General features: G+C 43.8%; 1 protein-coding gene across 1 annotated transcript in view; it reads left to right on the forward strand.

Annotated features, from left to right (window-relative positions):
* Positions 1-21,327, forward strand: part of Pigl (phosphatidylinositol glycan anchor biosynthesis, class L) — a 78,665-nt gene extending 57,338 nt beyond the window's left edge. The window contains exons 5-9 of the mRNA XM_013522032.1: positions 3,377-3,467; positions 7,358-7,425; positions 10,824-10,855; positions 14,004-14,137; positions 20,756-21,327. Of these exons, the coding sequence (XP_013377486.1) occupies positions 3,377-3,467; positions 7,358-7,425; positions 10,824-10,855; positions 14,004-14,137; positions 20,756-20,899 (469 nt within the window). The 3' untranslated portion in view covers positions 20,900-21,327. The remainder of the gene's footprint in view (positions 1-3,376; positions 3,468-7,357; positions 7,426-10,823; positions 10,856-14,003; positions 14,138-20,755) is intronic.
* Positions 21,328-21,601: the final 274 nt, after the last annotated feature.

Here is a 21,601-nt window from a genome sequence, read left to right on the forward strand (position 1 = left end):
TTTTTTTTTTGCTTCCCCCTTCCTTTTCTTCTTTCCCCATCCTAGTTTCTCTTTGCTTTTTAAGTTTCTTCCCATTTTTTGTACATTTTGGATCTCATGTACTCTTTCAGCTTCTCACACTAGGGAGACAATACGATGTTTACATATGTGTGTCTGGCTTATTTCACATGAGTATGGTCACAAGTTGCATCCATTTACTATAAAAGTCTCCAGTTTATCCTTCTTTATGGCTGAGTAGTGCTCCATTGTATGAAAATACCACATCTTTTTTATCCACTCCTCAGTTGATGGGCATTTGGATTGTTTCCAAGGTGTAGCTATGACAAATTGTACTGCTATGAACATGGGTGCACATATATCACTGTGGTACAATGTTTTTAATTCTTCTGGGAAGATACCCACAAGGGGAATAGTTGGTCAAATGGGACCTCCAATCCTAGTTTTTTAAAGAATCTCCACACCGATTTCCACAGTGGTTTCACCAATCTACACTCCTACCAACAGTGTCGAAGGGTTCCTTTTTCCCCATAACCCTCCAGCATTTGTTAGTGGTTGATTTCTTGATGATAGCCATTCTTTCTGGGGTGAGACAGAATCTCAGAGTTGTTTTAATTTGCATCTCTAGAATAACCAGTGATGTTGAGCATTCTTTCATATATTTCTTTGCTGTTTGTATTTCTTCATCTGAGAAGTGTGTATTCATCTCAGGTGACCATTTTGGATTGGGCATAAATTTGAACCCCTACCTTTTAAAAATTTTGTTTTGAGATAGGGTCTCAAGTCTGGCCTTGGACTTGTGATCCTCCTTCTCACCTGAGTATCTGGAATTACCGATGTGCAACAGCATACCCACCTGGACTTTGGCTAGATTTAATCTGTGTCATTTCTCTGAGATAAACTGTAACCACACATAGGACAGCTTTCGGTGAGTGCTATGTGAATTATGGAAACTGAGAGTGACCTGGGGAACCCTTGAACTTGTAAGTTGGTGTCAGAAAGGAGGGCAGGATAGGGGGTTGGGACCTCTAAACTTCCACTTGGCCCTAAGTCCCTTGCAGAAAGCTTTATGGAGTTGGTAGCACGAAGATGAGCCCTGGAAAATGAGTAAGACAGAAGAGGGAGAAAGAAGAGCTGGGAGGAATCTCACGTGATCAGAAGCCCGAGCAGGCATTTTGCATGGCAGGGGGATCCCAGTGGCATTGAACGGAAGGCTCTGTCTTGCTGACTTCAGCATCTTCGTTGTTCTGGGGGGCTGGGAATTTTGCTTAGCGGCACAGCGCCTGCCTGGCAAGTGCAAAGTCGTGAGTTTGATTCCTGGTACCCGAAAAAAAAAAAAAGATGTCATTGTTCTGGGAGTGCTGGTCACGTCAGCGTTCCATCACTGATGGATCTGAAGAAAGTTTGAGAAGAAATGTTGGTGAGAACATCCATATATGCTCAGCCCACTTTTAGGGTCACAAGTCAGCAGCTACCAGAAGACACTACCCTAAAACCAATCAACACTATTCCCAGTAGGGATGGATAATATCTCCCACTCTTGGGTACCAGAGGAAAATAGTGAAGAAAATACTACAAAATAATAATGGGAAAGCAATACTTCATGAATTCCTCCTATGTACCAGTTACTATTCTAAGGGTGAAGTGCAAAATAATAGAAAAATACTGAAATGTCAATAGATCATCAGTAAGTACTGGGAGCTTGATTAACTCTGGTAAAGTAATAGAGGCCTGTACTTAATATCCAAGACCTCTGTCCTTTCCAAAAAATTATAATCTATGACCAGTCTTCAAACTCACTCAAAAATTGTTTACAGCACTGGTGATGTAGCTCAGTGGTAGACCTCTTACCTAGTACGTGCTAGGCCCTGGGCTCAATCCCCGGCAAAGGAAGAGTGAAGAGGGCAGGGGAAAAAATGATTACAACCTCAAGATTGATTACTTAAACATTATACCTGAATCTGTAAAATCTTTTTACAAGAGAACTCCTTGATATGGGTCTTGACAGTAATTTTATGAACAGAATTCCAAAAGCACAGATAACAAAAGCAAAAATAAACAAGTAAAACTCCATAAAACTAAATATCTTTTGCACAGTAAAGAAAACAGTCAATAAAATGAAAAGGTAAGCTACAGAATAGGAGAAAATATTTGTAAAACTTACACGCAACAGGGTACTAATATCCAGATATATTAAGAACATAGACAAGTCAATAGCAGGAAAAAAAAAGATTAAAAGATAGATAAAGGGTCTCAGTGGACATTTTTCCAAAGAAGGTATGCAAGTGGCCAATAGGTACGTAAAGAAGTACTCACCATCAAGGAAATACAAATCAGATCTACCATAAGTACCACTATACCTGTTAGGATGGTTGTTATCAAAATGTCGAATAATAGCAAGGCGTGCTGGCACAGACCTATTGTTACGGCTTATGCCTAGATGTCCCCCCACAAGCCCCATGTAGTCATAGGTGGGGCTTTTTCAGAGGTGGCTGGATCAAGAGTGTGATTGATTCATGGTGTAATGCTGAGATTAATGGTATGTGATTGGTTTGGTATCACTGTAATCCCGATAGTCTGGATAGAGTATAAAAGGGGGAGAAAAAAGCTGCTAAAGTCCCTTGCTTGGTTTTGCTGTCTTCTGCCTGCTATGAACTGTTTCTCCTCTTTGATGCCCTCTGCCAAGCCAACCTGCCTTAGAGCCAGCTTATTATGAATTGAAACCTCTACAAATTGTGAGATAAATAAATCTTTCTGCTTTTAACTTTAGGTGTCAGGTATTTTGTCTCAGTGATGAGAAAAGTAACTAAAACACCTATAATCCCAGCTACTAGGGAGGCTGAGGCAGAAGGGTTGTAAATTCAAGCCCAGCCTGAGAAATTGAGTGACTTGGTGAGACAATATCGCAAAACTAAATAAAATATAATGAAATCAGATGGGTTAAGGATGTAGCTCAGTGCAAAAGGCCTGGGTTCAATCCCTAGTACTATAAAAAGAAAAGCTGGATGTGGTTGCATGTGCCTATAGTCTCAATACTTTGGGGCAATACCTGTCATCACAACACTCATGAGGCTGAGGCAGGAAGACCCCAAGTTTGATCCTACCTGGATAATTTTAAAAGGCTGAGTATGTAGCTCAGTGCAAAAGCCTTGGGTTCAATCCCCAGTGCTGGGGGGTGGGTTGAATAATAAATTGTGCATTGATTTCTAGTTTCATGTTTGTACATCTTATCTTTTTAATTGAAATCTGAGTTCCTTAAAAGGTAGGGAAACCCCATCACCAAATACAACTGTCACAAAACTGGGCACATACTATAGGAGCTTAGAGGGAGGTTGTACCTGATAAGAAAAGGTGTTCAAGTTGTGTTCCTTGCTTGCAGGGATTTTCCAGATGACCCAGGAGTGCAGTGGGACACAGAACACGTGGCTAGCGTCCTCCTCCAGCACATAGAGGTCAATGGCATCAGCCTGGTAAGAGGACACATCCTTCAGTGGAAAGCCCGGGTCCCCATCCCATCACATTGGTGGGTTTCTGCAATTTTTCCCGCGACTGGCCTACATCCAGTCCTGCTCAAGAGCCACTCTAGAAAGGCCCCAAACCTCCAATGTTCTCTCCTAAACTTACTAAGGAACAAACACACCCTTTTTTTTCCCTTCTAGTACTAGGGATTGAACCCAGGGCCTACACACTGAGCTAGATCCCTAGTTCTTTTTTAGTTTTTATTTTGAAACAGGACCTCACTAAGTCATCCAGGCTGGGCTGGAACTTGTGATCCCCCTGCCTCAAACTCCCAGGGTGCTGGAATTACAAGTGGGCTGCACCACATCCAGCTGAAATATGCCTTTTAGATCTTCTGTGTGACTAACTGCCTTACTAATGCCCAGATACAGGCAGAATTTTTTTCCAGAGTATGACTTCCTTGCCTCTGTCCTGCAGAATCGTGTGCTGTGACTCACATTTGTGCAGAACTTCACCTTGCACCATGCATGTTCACATTTAGAATATTATTTTCTCTTTAGAGAAAACAGGTTCCCAGAGCCCAAGTAGTTTTCCCAAAGTAGGCAAGTAATGAAGCTGGGATTGTAAAAATAGAATTTTAGGGTGCCTTGAACTATACCCAAGACCTTGTACATATTAAGTAGGGGCTCTACCACTGAAGTGCACCCCCAGCCCAAAGCTAGGGTTTTAATTTCACATTCCTAAAAACATGAGAGTAAATTCAGACTTACTTTAGAAGGAAATTTCAGTCACCATTAGAGCAATAGCAGACATTTATATTTACTTGCAAAGGTGGACAGGCTTAGCCACACCTAACTCAGCTCTACTAGGACTTAGCAGGTCTAGCCTTAGCCTGTGGTTGATTTTAAAGCTGCTTAGAAGGCCGACTGTCTAAATCTCAAAATAACAACAACAAGAATAATAGTAATAATCCTTCCTGAGGTGTTTGTTTTTTTGTTTTTTGGTTTTTTTTTTGTCTCTTTGAGACAGGGTCTCGCTATGCAGTTCAGGCTAGCCTTGCGCTCACTTTGTAGCCCAGGCTGGTCTCAAACTGGCAATGATCCTCCTGCCTCAGCCTCCTAGTGCTGGGATTATAGGCGTGCCCTGCCACGCCCAACATGTGATCTAATTTTATCTTCACCTATTTGTCAAGAAAAGTGGAGCAGTGTTACTTCCTTGATATCACACATAAGGAAGCCAAGACATTCCAAGTAGAAAACTTTTGATGAGTAGTTCTGTAGCTTGCCCAAGATGCTGCAGGTGGTTAGTGTCTGGGTGGCGAGACCCGGCCTCCCCCTACTTGTGTTGCCTGGAAGACAGGAAAGCACTGCATACTGAGGTTACATGATTAGCACCTTTAGAGACTGGTTTGGGGGGAGTTTTTTTGTTTCTGTTTTTTTCATTTTTCTAGTACATACTAGGGGTTAAACCCAGGGCCCTTGAACTGCACTACATCTCCGGCCCTATTTGTACTTTATTCTGAGACAGGTGTCACTAAGTCACCAAGTTGCCCAGGCCGGGCTGGAACTTGTGATTCTCCTAGGTCCGTCTCCCAGAACGCTGGGATTAGAGGTATGCACCGTCATGCCCCACTTGCATAGGCTGTACTGTCAAGGAGTTTTAGATCCTACTTTATGGTATGGTTTTGAGAGCCAAACGGTATAGCGTGCGGAGAAAGTTCTGCTGAAGATAACACGCTGTGATACATGTCGTTATTCCTATCGATTGTCTTTGGAAGAGCAGGATTGATTGTAAGGTAAAGGCCTACAATCCAAGAGGAAGAAAAAGACAAGATTAAGTGCAGGTAGGAGTATCACACTGCAGCAAATGTACCTTTGTATTTACACGCAAGACTTTAGAAATAGATCAGTGAAGGAGGATCTGGAGCTGTGAATTGTTGAAGAGGAGTACTGTCCCTCAAAGGTTAAAAGCAATGGCTGCCAGGCTGGGAACACAGCTCAGTGGTAAGGCAGTAGCCTGCAGCAGCATGCTGGACGTGCTGGGTTCTGTGCCCAGTATGGAGGGGAGAAGGGGGAGGAGGGAAGGCAGGCAGGAGGGAGAGAAGAATGAAAGAAAGTGATGAGTGTTGAACACTGGTGTGAGAGGAGGACCGTGACCCATCCTCCACCACCATGTAAATGACACTGCTATGTTCCAAATGGTCCCCCCAATTATTTTTCCCCATGTATTAGATTCCTGTGGTTGTTGCAATGAACTATTACAAATTTAGTGGCTTAGAACAGCAGATTTATTTTTTTACTTTTCTGAAGGTCAGAAATCCAAAAATCAACTTCACTGAGCTAGAGTCAGGGTGTTGGAAAGGCTGTTTCCTTCCAAAGGTGTGGAGGAAAAATGTATTTCCTTACCATTTCCAGCTTCTTGTGATCACCGTATTTCTTGCCTTATGAGCCCCTTTCCATCTTCAAAGTAGTGTGCCAGTTTCTGCTGCTGTTGTCACGCGTCTTTCTTCTCTGACCAGCACTCCTGGTCCCTCTTATAAGGACCTGCCATACTGGCGCCACCAGCTAGTGGAGAGTAATATCCCCGTCTGAAAGCCCTTAATTTAATCATTTGCAAAGCCCCTTTTGCCATGTGAGGTAACACTCAGAGGTTCCAGGGATCAGGACATATTTGGGGGATAATTATTCAGCCTACCAAGAAATCTTACTCCAGAGCCCTTGTTCACACTGAGGTGGCCGAGACTGAGAGCAGTCTAAGGATAACTTGTCCTTTAATGGAGACCTGATTTTGACACCGAAGGTTGAGATTCTCAGGGTGACAGTTAAGAAATCTGCTGGTGGTTGGGAGAAATGGGAGCACATGGCTGCAATAGTAGGGTCACTCTTAATCAAGACTGGCCCTGGGAAAACCTTCCTGCAGAGAACTTGATTCCTGGGAAACATTTCAGTAATGGCAGGAAACAAAAAGGAGGAGAGGGGCCTCACCGGAGAGGGGTTTCTCACTCTTAAGGAATGTAGCATCCACTGGCCGAACTCTTAAGATCATCCTGAGATTACCCTGAATTCACCTGAGATGGTGTTCTGACTCTTGATGGTGTTCCCAAAGGATAGTTCTCAAATCTCAGAACCTCACGATGACCAGTCAACATGTCCTATGGTTTTAACTAGAAAGACCACGAGAGCATCCCTTCCCAGCCTGCTGCAACTTGTTCTGAGTCCCTTCATCGTACCGAGTCACCTTCTTTCCTTCTTGTCCCATTCTTTTTCCCAAGTCCTTGTTTACTTTTTTATATTTCTTTATTATTCGGGTTCTGTTTTTTATTGTCATTATGCAAATAATCCTTTGATCTTTTTAATCCATCGGTGCCAAAATAAAATGTTGAATCCTAGACAGCTTGTCGATAGTAAACTATGCTGTATCTGTGAAAACGGAAGCCAGGCAGTCCATGAACAGATGCACTTTTTCTGCGTGCTCAACCCCAGGACATGGTAGTCACTGACCTAGAAAACTTTCATGCTGTGGTGTGGCATGAGGAAAAGAGTCCAGATAAATCAGGCAGCACTTACCCAACAAGGTTCACAGTGTAGCCAGCCAGGAAAATTAAATGTGCTAATAAGTAACCAAGCAGATAAGCAACACAGATATTCTGAACCAAGTTTCTTTCATGGCTGAATTATACTCTGCTCCACTGGCCAGGAATAAGAGTGACCAGTAAACCCATGTAAACCATCTTTATGTTAAAACCAGCCAGGCCAACAGTTACACACACTGATCTGCTTAGGAGTCAGTGCAGATATCCTCAGCATCTGAACAGTTTCAGGGCTCTGCTCTCTCCTCCTATTCCCTGTGGAATGGCGGCAGCTACTGAGAAAGTGAGTGAAAACTCTGTCTTTCTCCACAGGTGGTGACTTTCGATGCAGGGGGAGTCAGTGGTCACAGCAATCATATTGCTCTGTATGCAGCCGTGAGGTATGATTCTCTGGGTGATGGGGGTGGGAGAGGGTTTGCCCATTTGCTTAACTGTCACAGTTGCTAAAGCACTTTACCCCTGGATATCTGAGGCCTGGAAAATTTACCGTTGAATTATCAGACACCTATTGTTGGCTATGTTGCTTACTATAATTCCTGTATCTCCCACATCGTCCCTCTGAGAAATTGGTCATAAGTCTCAGCTGAAATGCTCATCTCCTAAACAGCTGACTTTTTTAGCCCCTGGATATGGCAAATGTGGTAACTGGTTTTATTTTGGCCACAGAAAGCTGCTTGACCAATTTTGCAACTCCTGTAGCACATGGGTAAGACTTTAAAGAGCTAGGCGTGGTGGTACATGCCTATAGTCCCAGCACTTGGAAGGCAGAGGCAGGAGGATCACTGTAAGTTCAAGGACATAGTGACTTCAAGGCCAGCCTAAACTACAAAGCAAGACCCTGTCTCAAAAAACAAACAAACGAAAAGACATCAAAGAATGAGCTCTGTGGATTAGTATGTCTTCTGGCTTCCTCTTCTTCCTCTTTACTCTCATTTTTATTTTATTTTGCTGTCCTCCATTATGAATTTTGTACATTACCTCACATCTCTTTTTGGAACAGAAGGACATAACTTAAAAACTATGCCAGGCATGGTGGTGCACGCCTGTAATCACAGCACTTGGGAGGCTGAGGCGGGAGGATAATTGTGAGTTCGAGACCAGCCTGGGCTACAAAGTGAGCTCAAGGCAGCCTGAACTGCATAGTGAGACCTTGTCTCAAAAAGACAAAAAAAAAAAAAAAAAATTGTAAAAAACTTAAAAACTATTAAATCTCATTTGTTTGTAATAGCTGCCCTACTTTACAGACATTTTTCTTCACTTTACCAATAAAACCAACATGGAACCTCAGAGATTTGGAGTGACTTAGGGTCATACAAACACAATGTTCCTGTCCCCTAGAGAAGTGCTTCTGCTGGGCCCATCCGCAGGGTAGTAGTCCCAGCACTCAGGAGGCTGAGTCAGGAAGATCACCATGAGTTCAAGCCAGCCTGAACTATACGGTGAGACTCAATCTAAAAAAAAAGACTGGCTACTGAGAATGGAAAGGGGCAAGTAGACATGAAGGACTCGTTGTATAATCTCCTAGTGCACTCAGCAGTCTCAGGCTGGACCAGTAAAGTATGTGAAGCTGGAAATGACCACCGCACCAGTCATTAAGAACTACTACCTTGTCTGACTGAGGCCATCATGGATTTGCCCAGCACTACAAGGTTCAACAGTGGCAGAGACAGAAGCAGAATCTCATTCTTCTTTCAGATGCTTGTGAAGGCAGATTCAACCTGAAGAACCTCCAGCCTTGTCCTTAAATTTTCTATCACTTATTGGAAGATGCAGAGATTATTACCCATATACTCTTTCCAGATTCCTCTCCCTGATTCCTTTTTTTTTTTTTTTTAATCTTTTTGAGACAGGGTCTCGATATGCAGCTCAGGCTGGCCTTGAGCTCATTTTGTAGCCCAGGCTGGTCTCAAAATCACAACAGTCCTCCTACCTCAGCCTCCTGAGTGCTGGGATTACAGGTATGCACCACGACGCCTGGCCTCTCCCTGATTCCTTGACTGTGGAATGAGAGGAGACCAGACTGCTCCCTCGTCCTGTGAAGACTGGTTACTTCCCAACCAGCCAGAGGTCACATTTATAGAGATCAATTGTGAGATATATTAGGTTTGTTCAGATTCTTTTTATTTTGTACGGGAAATCGAACTCAGGACCTTGTCTTTACCAAACAAGTGCTTCTGCCACTGAGCTAAATCCCTGGCCCTCATTCAGATTCAGGAAAGACACATTCCTCAGCTACAGTCAGTCTTTTGTGATTTTTTTTTTTCAGACTGAGTCTCACTGTATAGTTCAGGCTGGCTTGAACTCATGGTAATCTTCCTGACTCAGCCTCCTGAGTGCTGGGACTACTAGCATGCACCACCATACCTGGCTAGTCTTTTTTGCTTTTGTAATTTGTACTTTGCAATGTTTCTATGAAGAGACATGGAAAAGTGAGGTAGTCCAGAAGCAGTCTGTCTAACCACATGGTTACTTTGAGGCTCTCAGGACTTGCATGGACTTTTGTTTTAACCAGCTATTCACACTGTACCAGAGAAAGGATCCAGTCAGGTTTCCTGCAGACAAACCAAGATCACTATAACAGCCAAGGTTGCCATGGCACTGAGTTCTCTTATCTTGTTCCATTCTTGGTCCAGTCTCCACTGCAGTGGGGAATCAGGGAAGGCTCCATTCCAGTAGAGAACCCAGGGGAGACACTTTCTGTAAGCAGAACTGCCTGGGACCATTTTCCTCAAGAGCCTGGAGTACCACAGGCTCACCACACTTCCAGGTCCTCTCTACACTATTGGGGACACTGCACTTCATATAAAAACAACCTGTGGTCATGCTCACCATCTTCTAACCCTTTCTTCCACAGGCACTCCTGCCTGCTAAATTCATCAGACTCATTTCAGTCCTCCTCTGTCTTGGCCTTTCAGTGGCATGTGGCTCTGCCTGGCAGCCACTGAACTGCTGCTCTGACTGCCTGGCAGTGACTGTCCCCCGGCAGCTGGCTTTTCTGACCACCTCTCAGCCGCTTTCCGCCTTTGCTCCTCTGCCCCACCCCAGGGCTCCCTCCATAAGCTTGCTCAGTGAGAGTGCTTAGGCTGCAAGGGCACAGTGCGAGTGCCAGATGCAGGCCTCCAGGGCTCACCCCTTCCTGTGGACAGCCTGACCGTCACAAAGTCAGTGTCCCCAGGGGGCGGGACAAGTAATCTCCTTCTCAGGAACTCAGAGACCTTTCTCAGGTCTGTTCCAGAGAGTCAGTTCCAAAAGTTGATCAACTCTCTGAACTTCTTTACCCCTCTGCCAAGAGTCCTTGTTAGGTAAGTGTGTGTGTGTATGTGTTGGGTCAGGGAGCTGCCCACCCCAGCCTGTCTCCCAGCTTTTAAAATAACAAAGCGGGGAAATGAAATAAAATAAAATAAAGTGGGGAAGAAATGCAGAGATCACTGCTGGTAGGCTCACATCATCCCTCCTCTTATATTCTACTGTCATACATCACAGAGAAAAGCTTTTCAGAGCCCAAGGTAGTTACCTTCAAATATAACAGGCAAAGCTTGCATAGAGTCGTTGCGTAGGCCACAGAGCAGCCTTGGGATTAGCTCTCCTTGGCCGAGATGCCCACCCAGATCTCTTCATCTGTAGCCAAAAGTGTGGAATCCTGATGGTGATGTGTGCACAAGAAATCACTTGGGAGCCTGTGTGAGGCCCCGTGGAGCCTGCAGGCCTTTGTCCAGAGGCTGCCTTGGTGACACATGCGCACCGTTCTTACCCTCTCTCTTTTCTTTTCTCCCTCCAGGGCCTTGCACTCAGAAGGGAAGTTCCCTGAAGGTAAGGGCTGTCTTCTGGGCAAAAAGCTACTAGTTGCCATCCCTCGTGTAAACTTCTCAGAGAAAAATTTGCAAATACTTTTGACCCTCCATATCCACAAGTTCCATGTCCATGGATTCAACAACCATAGGTCAAAGTTACACAGGAAAGAAACCACATCCGTACTGAGTCTAGATAGACTCTTATCTTCTCATTATCTCCTAAACAGCACAGTACACGACATTTACATAGCGTTTACATTATGCTAGGTCTATAAGTAGCCTAGAGCTGTATTACAGTGGAAGACAAGAGGAAGTGTATGGATTCTGTACAAATACTATGTGGTTTTATATGAGAGACTTGTGCATCCATAGATTTTGTATCTGTGGGGCTCCTGGAATAAAGCCCCATCCGATATTGAGGAACAACTGTACAGTACAGAGAGCTGGCCTAGGTGGAGCAGAGGCTAGAGCTGGGAAGGCAGCCTCACTTCCTGACTCAGTTCTGTCAGGCTGCATCCACTGGCAAGTGCCCTGCGAGAGGGCCGATTCCAGATGTGCTGAGAGGCCAGGCTTGCCTCACACCTGTCTAGTTTCTCACAGGACAGTCCTTTTAGCCTCTGGTGTTCTGTTGGTCTGTCCACCCAAACTCACAGTCCCCAGCTAATTAGCAAGTTGCTGACAGGTGACAGATGGACTAATCTGCTTGAGAGTAATCTCTCCCTAACCCTCAGGAAGGCCTTTGATCCCATTTGGCCACACTGCATAGGACCCTTGCTTACCACCTATAGGCCAGTGTCTGCTCTGTCTTGCCTCTCAAGATTCAGTGAATGAAAACATAAGCAAATGAAAACATAGGCAGTGTGTGCCCTCTGCACTGGCTTTCTGAACTTACCAAGCTGAGAGGTCATAGAAACATGACTATAATTCACTTGATTCTTGTATCAACACTGTTTGGGGGCCGGGCATGGTGGTGCACACCTGTAATCCCAGCACTTGGGAGGCTGAGGCAGGAGGATCATTTTGAGTTTGAGACCAGCCTGGGCTACAAAGTAAGTTCAAGACCAGCCTGAACTGCATAGAGACCCTGTCTCAAACAACAACAAAAAACACTGTTCATCTCATACTATTAGCATTACTTTATAAATTATAAAACTGAGATTCAAGAGCTGGGTGCTGTAGTGTACATCTGTAGACCTAGATACTCTGGAAGCTGAGGCAAGAAGATTGCTTGAACCTAGGGGTTGTCCTAGGCCAGCCTGGGCAACATAATGAGACCCATATTAAGACCCTGTCAGGAGAGGGGGAGGGGAGGGGAGACAGAGAAGGGAGGGAAGAAGGAAGGAAGGGAGGGGGGAAGGGAGGAGGGAAGAAGGAAGGAAAGGAGGAAGGAAGGAGGGAAGAAGGAAGGGAGGGGGGAAGGGAGGAGGGAAGAAGGAAGGAAGGGACAGAGGAAGGAGGGAAGAAGGAAGGGACGGAGGGAGGAGGGAGGGAAGAAGGAAAGAAGGGAGGCAGACAAAGGAGAGAGAAAAGCAAGCAAGCTTGGCATGGTGGCACATGCCCATAATCCCAGACTTGGCACAAGGATCTGTGTGTCTAAGGCCAACTTGAGCAGCATAGGGAGTTGAAGGCCAGCCTAGACTACATAGAAAAACCCTGTCTCAAAAAACAAAAAGCAAAGAGGAAAAAGAGGAGGATTTCATTTGATCCAGCTATTTCCCTAAGTATCTTCCAAGAGTTAAAGATCTATTACAGAGATATATGTATTCTGATGTTTATAGCAGAATAATTCATATTAACTAAATCTTGAAAGCAGCCTATATGTCCATCAACAGATGAATGGACAAAGTGTGGTATTCGCATACAGTGGAGTACTACTTTGCCATGAAAAGCATAAACATGTAGTTTGTAGGAAAATGGATGCACTTTAAGACTAATGTTAAGGGCTGGGAGGTAGCGTGCACAAGGCCCTGAGTTCCTTCCCCAGTACCACAAAAAAAAAACACTGTAATGTTAAGTGTGATATCGGACACACAACCTTAAATATCATGTTGTTTCTCTTAAATGAGAAACGCAAAGTAAAAATAAAGAGCAAAAGAAAAGAGAGATGACGGGAAGTACGGGGACAGCTCTTTCTCGGGGCGGGGGTCGAGAGATGGGGGAAGAGAGAGGGAGCAGATGAAAAAGGCATTCTGAAAGAGGCATTCAAATGTGCGTGCCGCTCCACTCAAGGAATGGAAACATGTACTGCAGACGTGCTTAGAAAAAGCAAAGTGATCAAGAGATGATGGCCAGGGGAGGCGCGGAAGGGAGAGGTGATGAGAAAGGAATTAAGGTGTCATGTACAGGTACCAGCTCCACAGGAGCATGGGCATTATGTACTAGACATACATGCCAATAAAACAGAAAAATTTTAAGGGCTGGGGATTTAGCTCAGCAGCAAAGCGCCTGCTTGGCAAGTGCAAGGTCATGAGTTCAATTCCTGGTACTGGAAGAAAAACAAAAAAAAATTTTAGATGTTAGTTGGAAAAAATTTTTAAAATAAAAATATATAGATCTTCCAGAAAAAAAAGAGGATGAGGCAGAGGAGACGAAAGGAACAGAGAGGGAAGGAAGAAGAAAGAGGGAGGAAGGAGGAAGCCTGGGACTCAGAGCAGCTGAGGGACTTTTTTTTCCAGTATTGGGGCTTCAGCTCGGGCCTTTATACTGAGCTACATCCTCAGACCTTTGAAAAATTTTTATTTTGAGACCAGTGTCCCAGGCTGTGCTCAAACTTCCAGTCCTCCTACTTCAGCTTCCCAGAGTACTGGGTTACAGGTGTGTCCAGCTTCAACTTGGTCAGTTCTTGAGCGACAGGGCTGGAAACACGTCTCTGGCCTCCCATTATAGAAATTCCTGTTTTCCTTGGCCTTGAGGTAGCCAGACGCCAAACTCTGGTCACCCACCTCTTCCTGCTGGGGCTGTTGTGGGGCAGAGGGCAGCCTATCAGGTCTTGTGTGGCCCCTCACCCTCCCTGCCAGTGAGAATGCTGGGCAAAGAGCAGCTTTGGTGCCACAGAGACACTCGGCAACTCCATGGCAAGTGGCCCGCTCTCCCCTTAGCCACTGGGGAAGATCTGCTCGGGAAGATCTGCTCAGGGAAGGCTCTTCTCTCTGCACCCTCCCACCCAGGCTGCTCTGTGCTGACGCTTCAGTCTGTGAATGTGCTGCGCAAATACCTCTCCCTTCTGGATCTGCCCTGGTCTCTGCTGCGCACGCAGGATGTCCTCTTCGTGCTCACCAGTGAGGAAGTGGCCCTGGCCAAGGTGAGCACTGCGAATTCCTGGACACCCCCATCTGGGCGCCTGGCTCCACAAAACCCTGCAGGAGCCCTTGCCAGACCTTCCACACGGGCCCGCACCTCTCCCTGAGTCTTAGAACCAGGCCAGCCAGGGTGTGGCAAGCACAGACTTAAATGACTTTGACCTTTTTTTCTGATTATAATAATTTTTTAAAAGCCACTAAATGACTCATGCTTATTGTAGAAAGTTTAGAAATATATAAAAGCATCAAGAAAATAAGAGAAGGCCAGGGATATAACTCAGCAGCACAACACCTGCTTGGCAAGCGTTGAGGTCGTGAGTTTGATTCCCAGTACCAAAAAAAGAAAAAGGAAAGAAGAAATAAAAATTACCTGCAAGCCCACCACTCAGAAGTAATTGTTAATACGTTGGGCTATACTCTTCAAATATATATATAGTGAGTTATATATAACTCCTGCTACTTAAAATTTGCTTTGCCAGACATGGTGGCCCATGCCTGTAATCAGCACTTGGGAGCCTGAAGCAGGAGGATCACTATGACATAAAGATCAGCCTGGGCTACATAGTGAGTTCAAAGCTAGCCTAAGCTACACAGCAAGAGCCTGTCTCAAAAGAAAACAAAAACAAAAATAAATCTTTAACGAAATATTATGAACATTTTCTCCTGTGTCACTAAGTATTCCAAATGTAATGGCTGTCTAATATCTCACTTGTACAGATGGATCATAAAATACCTCCAGCATCCTTTATCTTTGGACATTTCAGATTTGCCAGTTTTCTACTATTATACATGGAGGAGTGCTCCCAGCCTGAGTCTAAAAAGAATCCAGGCAGGCGCTGTACCGCTGAGCTGTATCACCAGCCCTAAAAAGAATTCAGACTTGGCCACACCCTCTGTAAAAAGCCAGTGGGGGCAGCCTGCCATTTCAGGTGAGGAAGAGAGGCCCACGAGGCTCTCCTGGTGAAAATGCTTAGCTGGCAGTGGAACAGGTGACCCTAAGAACCACTGAGTTGGGAGAGGCAGGTGGAGGGGAATTGCACCAGTTTTCTCCAAGTACAACCTCCAGACCTGAATCGAGCACAAAAAGAAAAGTAGCAGTGAGTGAAACTGCTTTGTTAGAAACTGAAGGATAGGGGCTGGGGATTTAGCTCAGCGGCAAAAGCGCCTGCCTGGCAAGCGCAAGGTCGTGAGTTCGGTTCCCGGTACCGGAGAAAAACAAAAAAAAAAAACAAAGAAACTCAAGGATAATTTTCTATGATAGACACCTTTTAGTTTTTTGAGACAGGGTTTCACTGTGTAGCAAAGGCTGGCCTTGAACTCATGGCAGTCCTCCTGCCTCATCCTCTCAAGTGCTAGATTACAGGTATGTGCCACTATGCCCAGCCTTAGATTTATTTCTACTAACCAATTTTTTGTTTTCTGTTTAACATTCCCCTCGGATTGGTTGAGTTTTCCATAGTCCCTTCCCTTCTGTTTTTCTTTGGGGGAGGTGTTTGTTTGTTTGAGTTTTTTGGTTTTTTTGAGACAAGGTCTCACTATATATTTCAGGCTGACCTTGAACTCACTGTGCAGCCCAGGCTGGCCTCAAACTCTAGCATTCGTCTTGCCTCAGCCTTCCAAGTGCTCCTATTGGTGTCTGCCAACATGGCTGGCTGACTTCTAAAATTGTAAAGTCATCCATCACTATAAAATTCAAAGCAGTGAGTTAATCAGTAATTTGTGCTCCTTTGCACACTTAACTGCACACACTCGATTCTTGCCCACTCTCTTTAGTGTAGCTTAGGCTGCTAGGCTGTTACAGCTGGATTATGCTTGATTCCTGGCCGTCATCGTTCTTACACATTTCTTTTGGGTTCTCCTTTTGCTGATGTATATTCTTTAGTAATTCTGTTGCTGGTGTTTTCTTTTGCAGTGCTGTGGGTTGAACCCAAGGCCTTGCGCATGGTAGTAAGTGTTCTACCACTGAGCTAAACACCCTAACTCTTCTTCAGTAATTTTTCAAGTGACAGTCTGAGAAAGACAAATTCTCTTAGCCTTTAGATGTTTGGATGTCCTGTCTTTTGAGTGAGTTTAGCTGGAGAGGATAGTTTATTTCCCCTTTGCTTTTTTTTTTTTTTGTACTGGAGATAAAACCCAGGGCCTTTACACTGAACTACATCCCTGTGGGTTTTTGTTTTGTTTTTGAGACAGGGTCTCACTAAATTGCCCAGGCTGGACTTCAACTTCTGCTCCTCCTCCCTCTACCTTGCAGAATGCTGGGATTACAGCTGTGTGCAAGCATTTTTAGTACCGGAAATCAAACTCAGGACCTCATGCTTGCCAGGCAGGCATTTGTGCCACTGAGCTATATCCCCAGCCCACCTCAGCATTTTTCAAGATGTATCTCTGTATTTCACTTCATCTTTGACAGCATCTATGCCGATAAAAGCCTGGTGTTATATAATCTTTTTTCTTTGTGAAGGTTACCGCTGTATTTCTGGGCCCTACTGTCTTACTGCAGTATGTCTATGGCAGACCTTGTTTACACGATCTGCTTAGTACTCTCAACCCGAGCACCCATACTTAGTGCTTCTGAACAGTCCTCGCTTGATACCTCTTCCCTTGCCTTCTGTGTAATATTCCCTTCATCCTCATTCCAGGACGCCTAGTAAGTATACATCAGGCCCTAGAAATCTAGGTTTTGTGTCTTTCTGTATTTTTCAGTGCTGAGGTTGGAACCCAGGGCCTCTTTCCATGTTGAGCAAGTGCTGTACCACTGAGCTGAGTCACACCCCAGCCCATTTTGTGTTTTGTTTTGTTTTGTTTTTTTTTTTTTCACTCTCCGCCTGTCTCATTTAATTTTTTATTTTGAGACAGGGTGTTCTAAGATGCCCAGACTGGCCTTGAACTTGCACTTGCCTTTCCACAGCCTCCTGTGTAACTGGGATTATAGGATGTGCCACCATACCTGGCTCTTTGTGTTTCTTCATTTTCCTTTTAAAATTTTTTTCTATTTCATATTTTGTTTTCCAAAATTTGTCATTTTTTATTTCCTGTGTACCCATTGTTACATCTATCTCATAATTTCTTATTCTCTTTTAGAGTTTTTCTGCTTTTATTTAGCTCTTTGAACATCCTAAATTTAATTCTTTTAGCTTAGATAAACTGTTCTATAAACCTGTTTTTATCAAGAATATATTTACAGCCCAGTTGCTGGGTTTTTTTTGTCTTTTCATTAAGTTACTTTGTGTCTTCAAGAAGTCTGCTGTGCAAATTTGGGAAAAGGTGCTGTAGGTTCTTGATTTTATCTTCCTCTTCCTCTGTGTCCCCGCCTGTCCAAGAGCTTTGCAGTTGCTGAACGGCCAGGATCTGGTCCTCTGATGCCAGTTCCAGTCTCTGGCTGATTCTGCACTAACGAGGCACAGTGCTGCTACCGCTGCACTCAGCTCTCTGTGCACTGCAGCAGGCACTGCTCCCCCAAGCTTTGCTCCACAAGCGAAGGAGACCCTTCCCGGCTCCAAGCTCTAAGCTCCAAGTTTGGGTCTCCTATCTCGCAAAGCCAGGAGTCAGCAAACCTCCACCTTGAGTCCTCACTCCTATGTTTGCATTCTGTATGTTCATGATGCTGTGGATCTTAACTTTCACCCATTCATGTTGTTTTTTGTATTCTCTTTATGTTTTCTGTCTTGGCTATGTGTGTGGAATAGGATGCATGGATTTCCTGCACTCACCATGTCAGAACAGTGGAATAATTTTGAGAATAAGAAAATAAAAAGTAATTCTTTTGCTAGCAAAGTGGAAAAGGTCATATTAGAAATCATTGTTAAAGCTTTAATGAAACAGGTATGTAAATTGCTACAGCCCTTCTGGGAAGCAAGAATAATGAATGTGAGGGGCTGGGGATATAGCTCAGCGCCTGCCTGGCATGCGCAAGGTCGTGAGTTCAATCCCCAGTACTGCAAAAAAAAGAATAATGAACGTGAGAAACTGTTTTTACCTTTTTGCTTAGAGAACATTTTTACCTTTTTTGTTGTTGTTGTTGTTGATAAATTACAGAAAACAAACAGGTTACTACAAAACAGTATATAGAGAGCATGCTGTATTTTCCACAAGAACATGCAAAACACTAATAGTGATTACTTCCAAATAGTGGGATTCAAGGCATGTTTTTCAATTTTAAACATTTTTATAACCTTGTATTACTTGTATAATTCATACTGTGGCCCAATGATTTATATTTCTCTAGAATTTTAAGGAAATGAACAAAGATGAGTCTATAAACTTATGTGCAAGAATGTTCTTTAGTGTAATTTAGAGTAGTCAAAATAGGTTCTAATATTCGGTAGGTAAATTATACAGTACTGTATAACCAGTAAAATCAACATTTTGAAAGGTAGGTAGTGAAAATGCTCCAGAAGAGGGAGAAAAACAAAAAAACACAAAACTGTGCACACAATTTTGATTTTTTTCAGTATCCCTTTGAAAATTTGAGGCTATCATACCGGCCCTGATAGCCCACGCTGTGTTTCCCAGACACAATGTGGACTTTCATCTTTGATCTCACCCTCTTTTTCTATTTACTTGGTCCAAGCTCACTCTGCAGAGCCAGTTTCTCTCCCACTCTTCACTTTTACTTTCTTGAATATTTTGCCACTGCTAAAAAAAGAAAAAAAAAATGTGAGTAAAGCTAATAAAAAATATAGTTAATGAAAAACTAAATTGAGAAGAAATAAATAATTTCTCTAGGTGCCCATCTTATTGAATGAGTGCTGTCACTGAAAGATTAGGTAGATAGGCCAATTGAACACCACGATGTGGGAAATCTGTATAACAAGGTAAGTATTCCAAGGAGACAGACCAAGTGTGGCTTAGACTGTATAAAGGCCATGACTTCTCCCAACAGTTTCCTAAACATTTATTTTTATTATGGTATTCAGAATGTTCTATTTTCTGAGTTCAGACATCCTTTTTGCTTCTGGTAATAAAGTTTACTTAAAGGCTAGGGATATAGCTCAGTGGCATAAGCACCTGCCTAGCAAGCACAAGGTCGTGAGTTCGATCCCCAGTACCGCAAAAAAAAAAAAAAAAAAAGGATAAAGTTTCCTTAAAATGTTTACTTGTGTTTCCTGTGGAAAAGATGATATATAATATTTTCCTGAATATATTCTATGGTGATAATTCTGTTCCAATTTATTTTGTCATCTAAAGCTTGATTATCACAGGTATGTTCACTCCTATAAAGTCATGTAGAAGTTAAATTATAGTACTCAAAGAAAAATAGCAAGCTTTCACATATGTCATATATAGTTAAATCAGTTGCTATAATCTGTTTAAAAACTGAACTAGAGCTGTGTATGGTGGTGCACAGCTGTAACCCTAGCTATTTAGGAGCCTGGAGCTGGAGGTGTAGAAGTTGAAGACCAGCTGGACAATTTAGCGAGACCCCGTCTCAAAATAAAATGAAAGGGGGGAAGGGGCAAGGATATAGCTCAGTGGTAGAGTGTTTACCCAGCATCCACAAGGCCCTGGGTTCAATCCCAGCACCATGGGAAATTAAAAAAAAAAAAAAAAAAAAAAAAAAAAAAAAAAACTGAATTAAAATAACAAGATAATATACATTCCCCTGCTAGAAGGTGGGAAGGACAACTCATATCCTCCCCAAGACTTCACATACCTTAGGGGAGGACCCCACCACAGAACTACACCCCAGACCCCTTTTTCTCCCTCTTCTTCTGAAACACCCTTGTGCTGTACAAGTAAAGTAGTGGAGCAAAATGATTAAGAATGCAGGCCACAGGGGCTGGGGATTTAGCTCAGTGGCAAAGCACCTGCCCGGCAAGTGCAAGATCGTGAGTTCGGTTCCCGGTACCGGAGAAAAAACAAAAAAACAAAAACAACAACAACAGCAACAAAAAATGCAGGCCACAGAGTCAACCAGATGCTCTGAGTTTGAATCTCAACTCTGGGGGATGGGGATATAGCTCAGGGGCCCAAGCGCCTGCCTGACAAGCGCAAGGTCCTGAGTTTGATTCCCAGTACCAAAAAAAAAAAAAAAAAATCTCAACTCTGCTGCCTACTAGCTATCTGAGATTGCTTAGTTTCCTCATTTGTTTTAAGGGAGGAAAAAAATGGCTAAGCATGGTAGTATAGGCCTATAATCCAAGCATTCTGGGAGGCTAAGGCAGGAGGATCATAAATTCAAGTCCAGCCTGGGCAACTTAGCAATCAAGCAAGACCCTGTCTCAAAATAAAAACTGAAAAAGAGCTGGGGATGTAGCTCAGTGTGAAGGGCCTAACTTGAATTCCCAGGACCAAAAACCCAAAAATTAACAAAAAATAATACCTAATAATATTAGTATTTAACTCACAGCACTGTTCGCATTGAGGTGATGGCTGTAGACTGCCTCTGGTGTTATGTGGGCAGCAAGTGCTCCAGGTGTTCTTTGGTGCATCTGCTGTAACCACAAGGAGCTGGGAAGCAGAGGCAGTGTTAGAGACCGGTCAGTGTGCACAGGTAGATGCCGGGGAAACTGTAGGTGCAGTGTGTTCGTGGGAGGAAGGGTTTCAGAGTAAGAAAGCAGATCTGACAGTAACAGAAATAGAGAAAGTGTCCATAACTGGTCCCCTTTGTTCTTTTCTAGAAAGCCATGTCCTGCCACCATAGCCAGCTCCTGTGGTTCCGCCACCTCTACATTCTCTTCTCCAGGTACATGAGAATCAACTCACTGCACTTCCTCTCCAGCCTTGAAGAATTTTCAGATCTAAGGAACAAAGGAGAGCAATAGACCAGGAAACCCAGGGACCTGGCCTGAAGCGGGCTTAATTCCCTGAGCCAAAGGAAAGCACAGCCAAAGAGCCTCTGCGAAAGAGAGGCTCTGTGGGCAAATGTGCTACCCAAACTTCCTTAGGCTTCTTCTTCTGGGGGGAAAACTCTGAAATAGCCAAAAGCAAACCAGCTTCTGGATAATAATAGCTACCTGCTAGCTTCTCAAGTCTTTGAGAAACATTTTACATGATAATACAGTGTATATCAAATACCTAGCACAGAGCTTGGGCAGGTTCTTAACCACAAATGAATGTAAAAGTGCCCTAAAAACACTTCACAGATGTGTTTTTACATGGATTCCAGAGCAGGGTGTCTTGGTTCATTTTCTGTTGCTATAATTGAATATGACAAATCCAGTAACTTATTAAAAAATAAGAGATTTATGTAGCTCACGATTCTGGAGGCTGGAAATCCAAGGATGTGGTGCTAACATCTGCTTGGCATCTGGGAGGGGCTTTTCACTGCACCCTAACAAAGCAGAGGATGTAACATGATGTGAGACAGAGTGAGCAAGCGAGAGTGCTCAGTCCTATAACGGTTACTCCCACAGCGACCCATTAGTCCACTAATCTACGAATGACTCAGTTACCTGTATGACCTAGGTGGGATCCAAAGGGTCGCACCTTGCAACACGAATGCACTGGGGACCGTATCTCCAATG

Source organism: Chinchilla lanigera, unplaced genomic scaffold, assembly GCF_000276665.1.
Source record: "Chinchilla lanigera isolate Chin_1 unplaced genomic scaffold, ChiLan1.0 scaffold00066, whole genome shotgun sequence".
Lineage (NCBI taxonomy): Eukaryota > Metazoa > Chordata > Mammalia > Rodentia > Chinchillidae > Chinchilla > Chinchilla lanigera.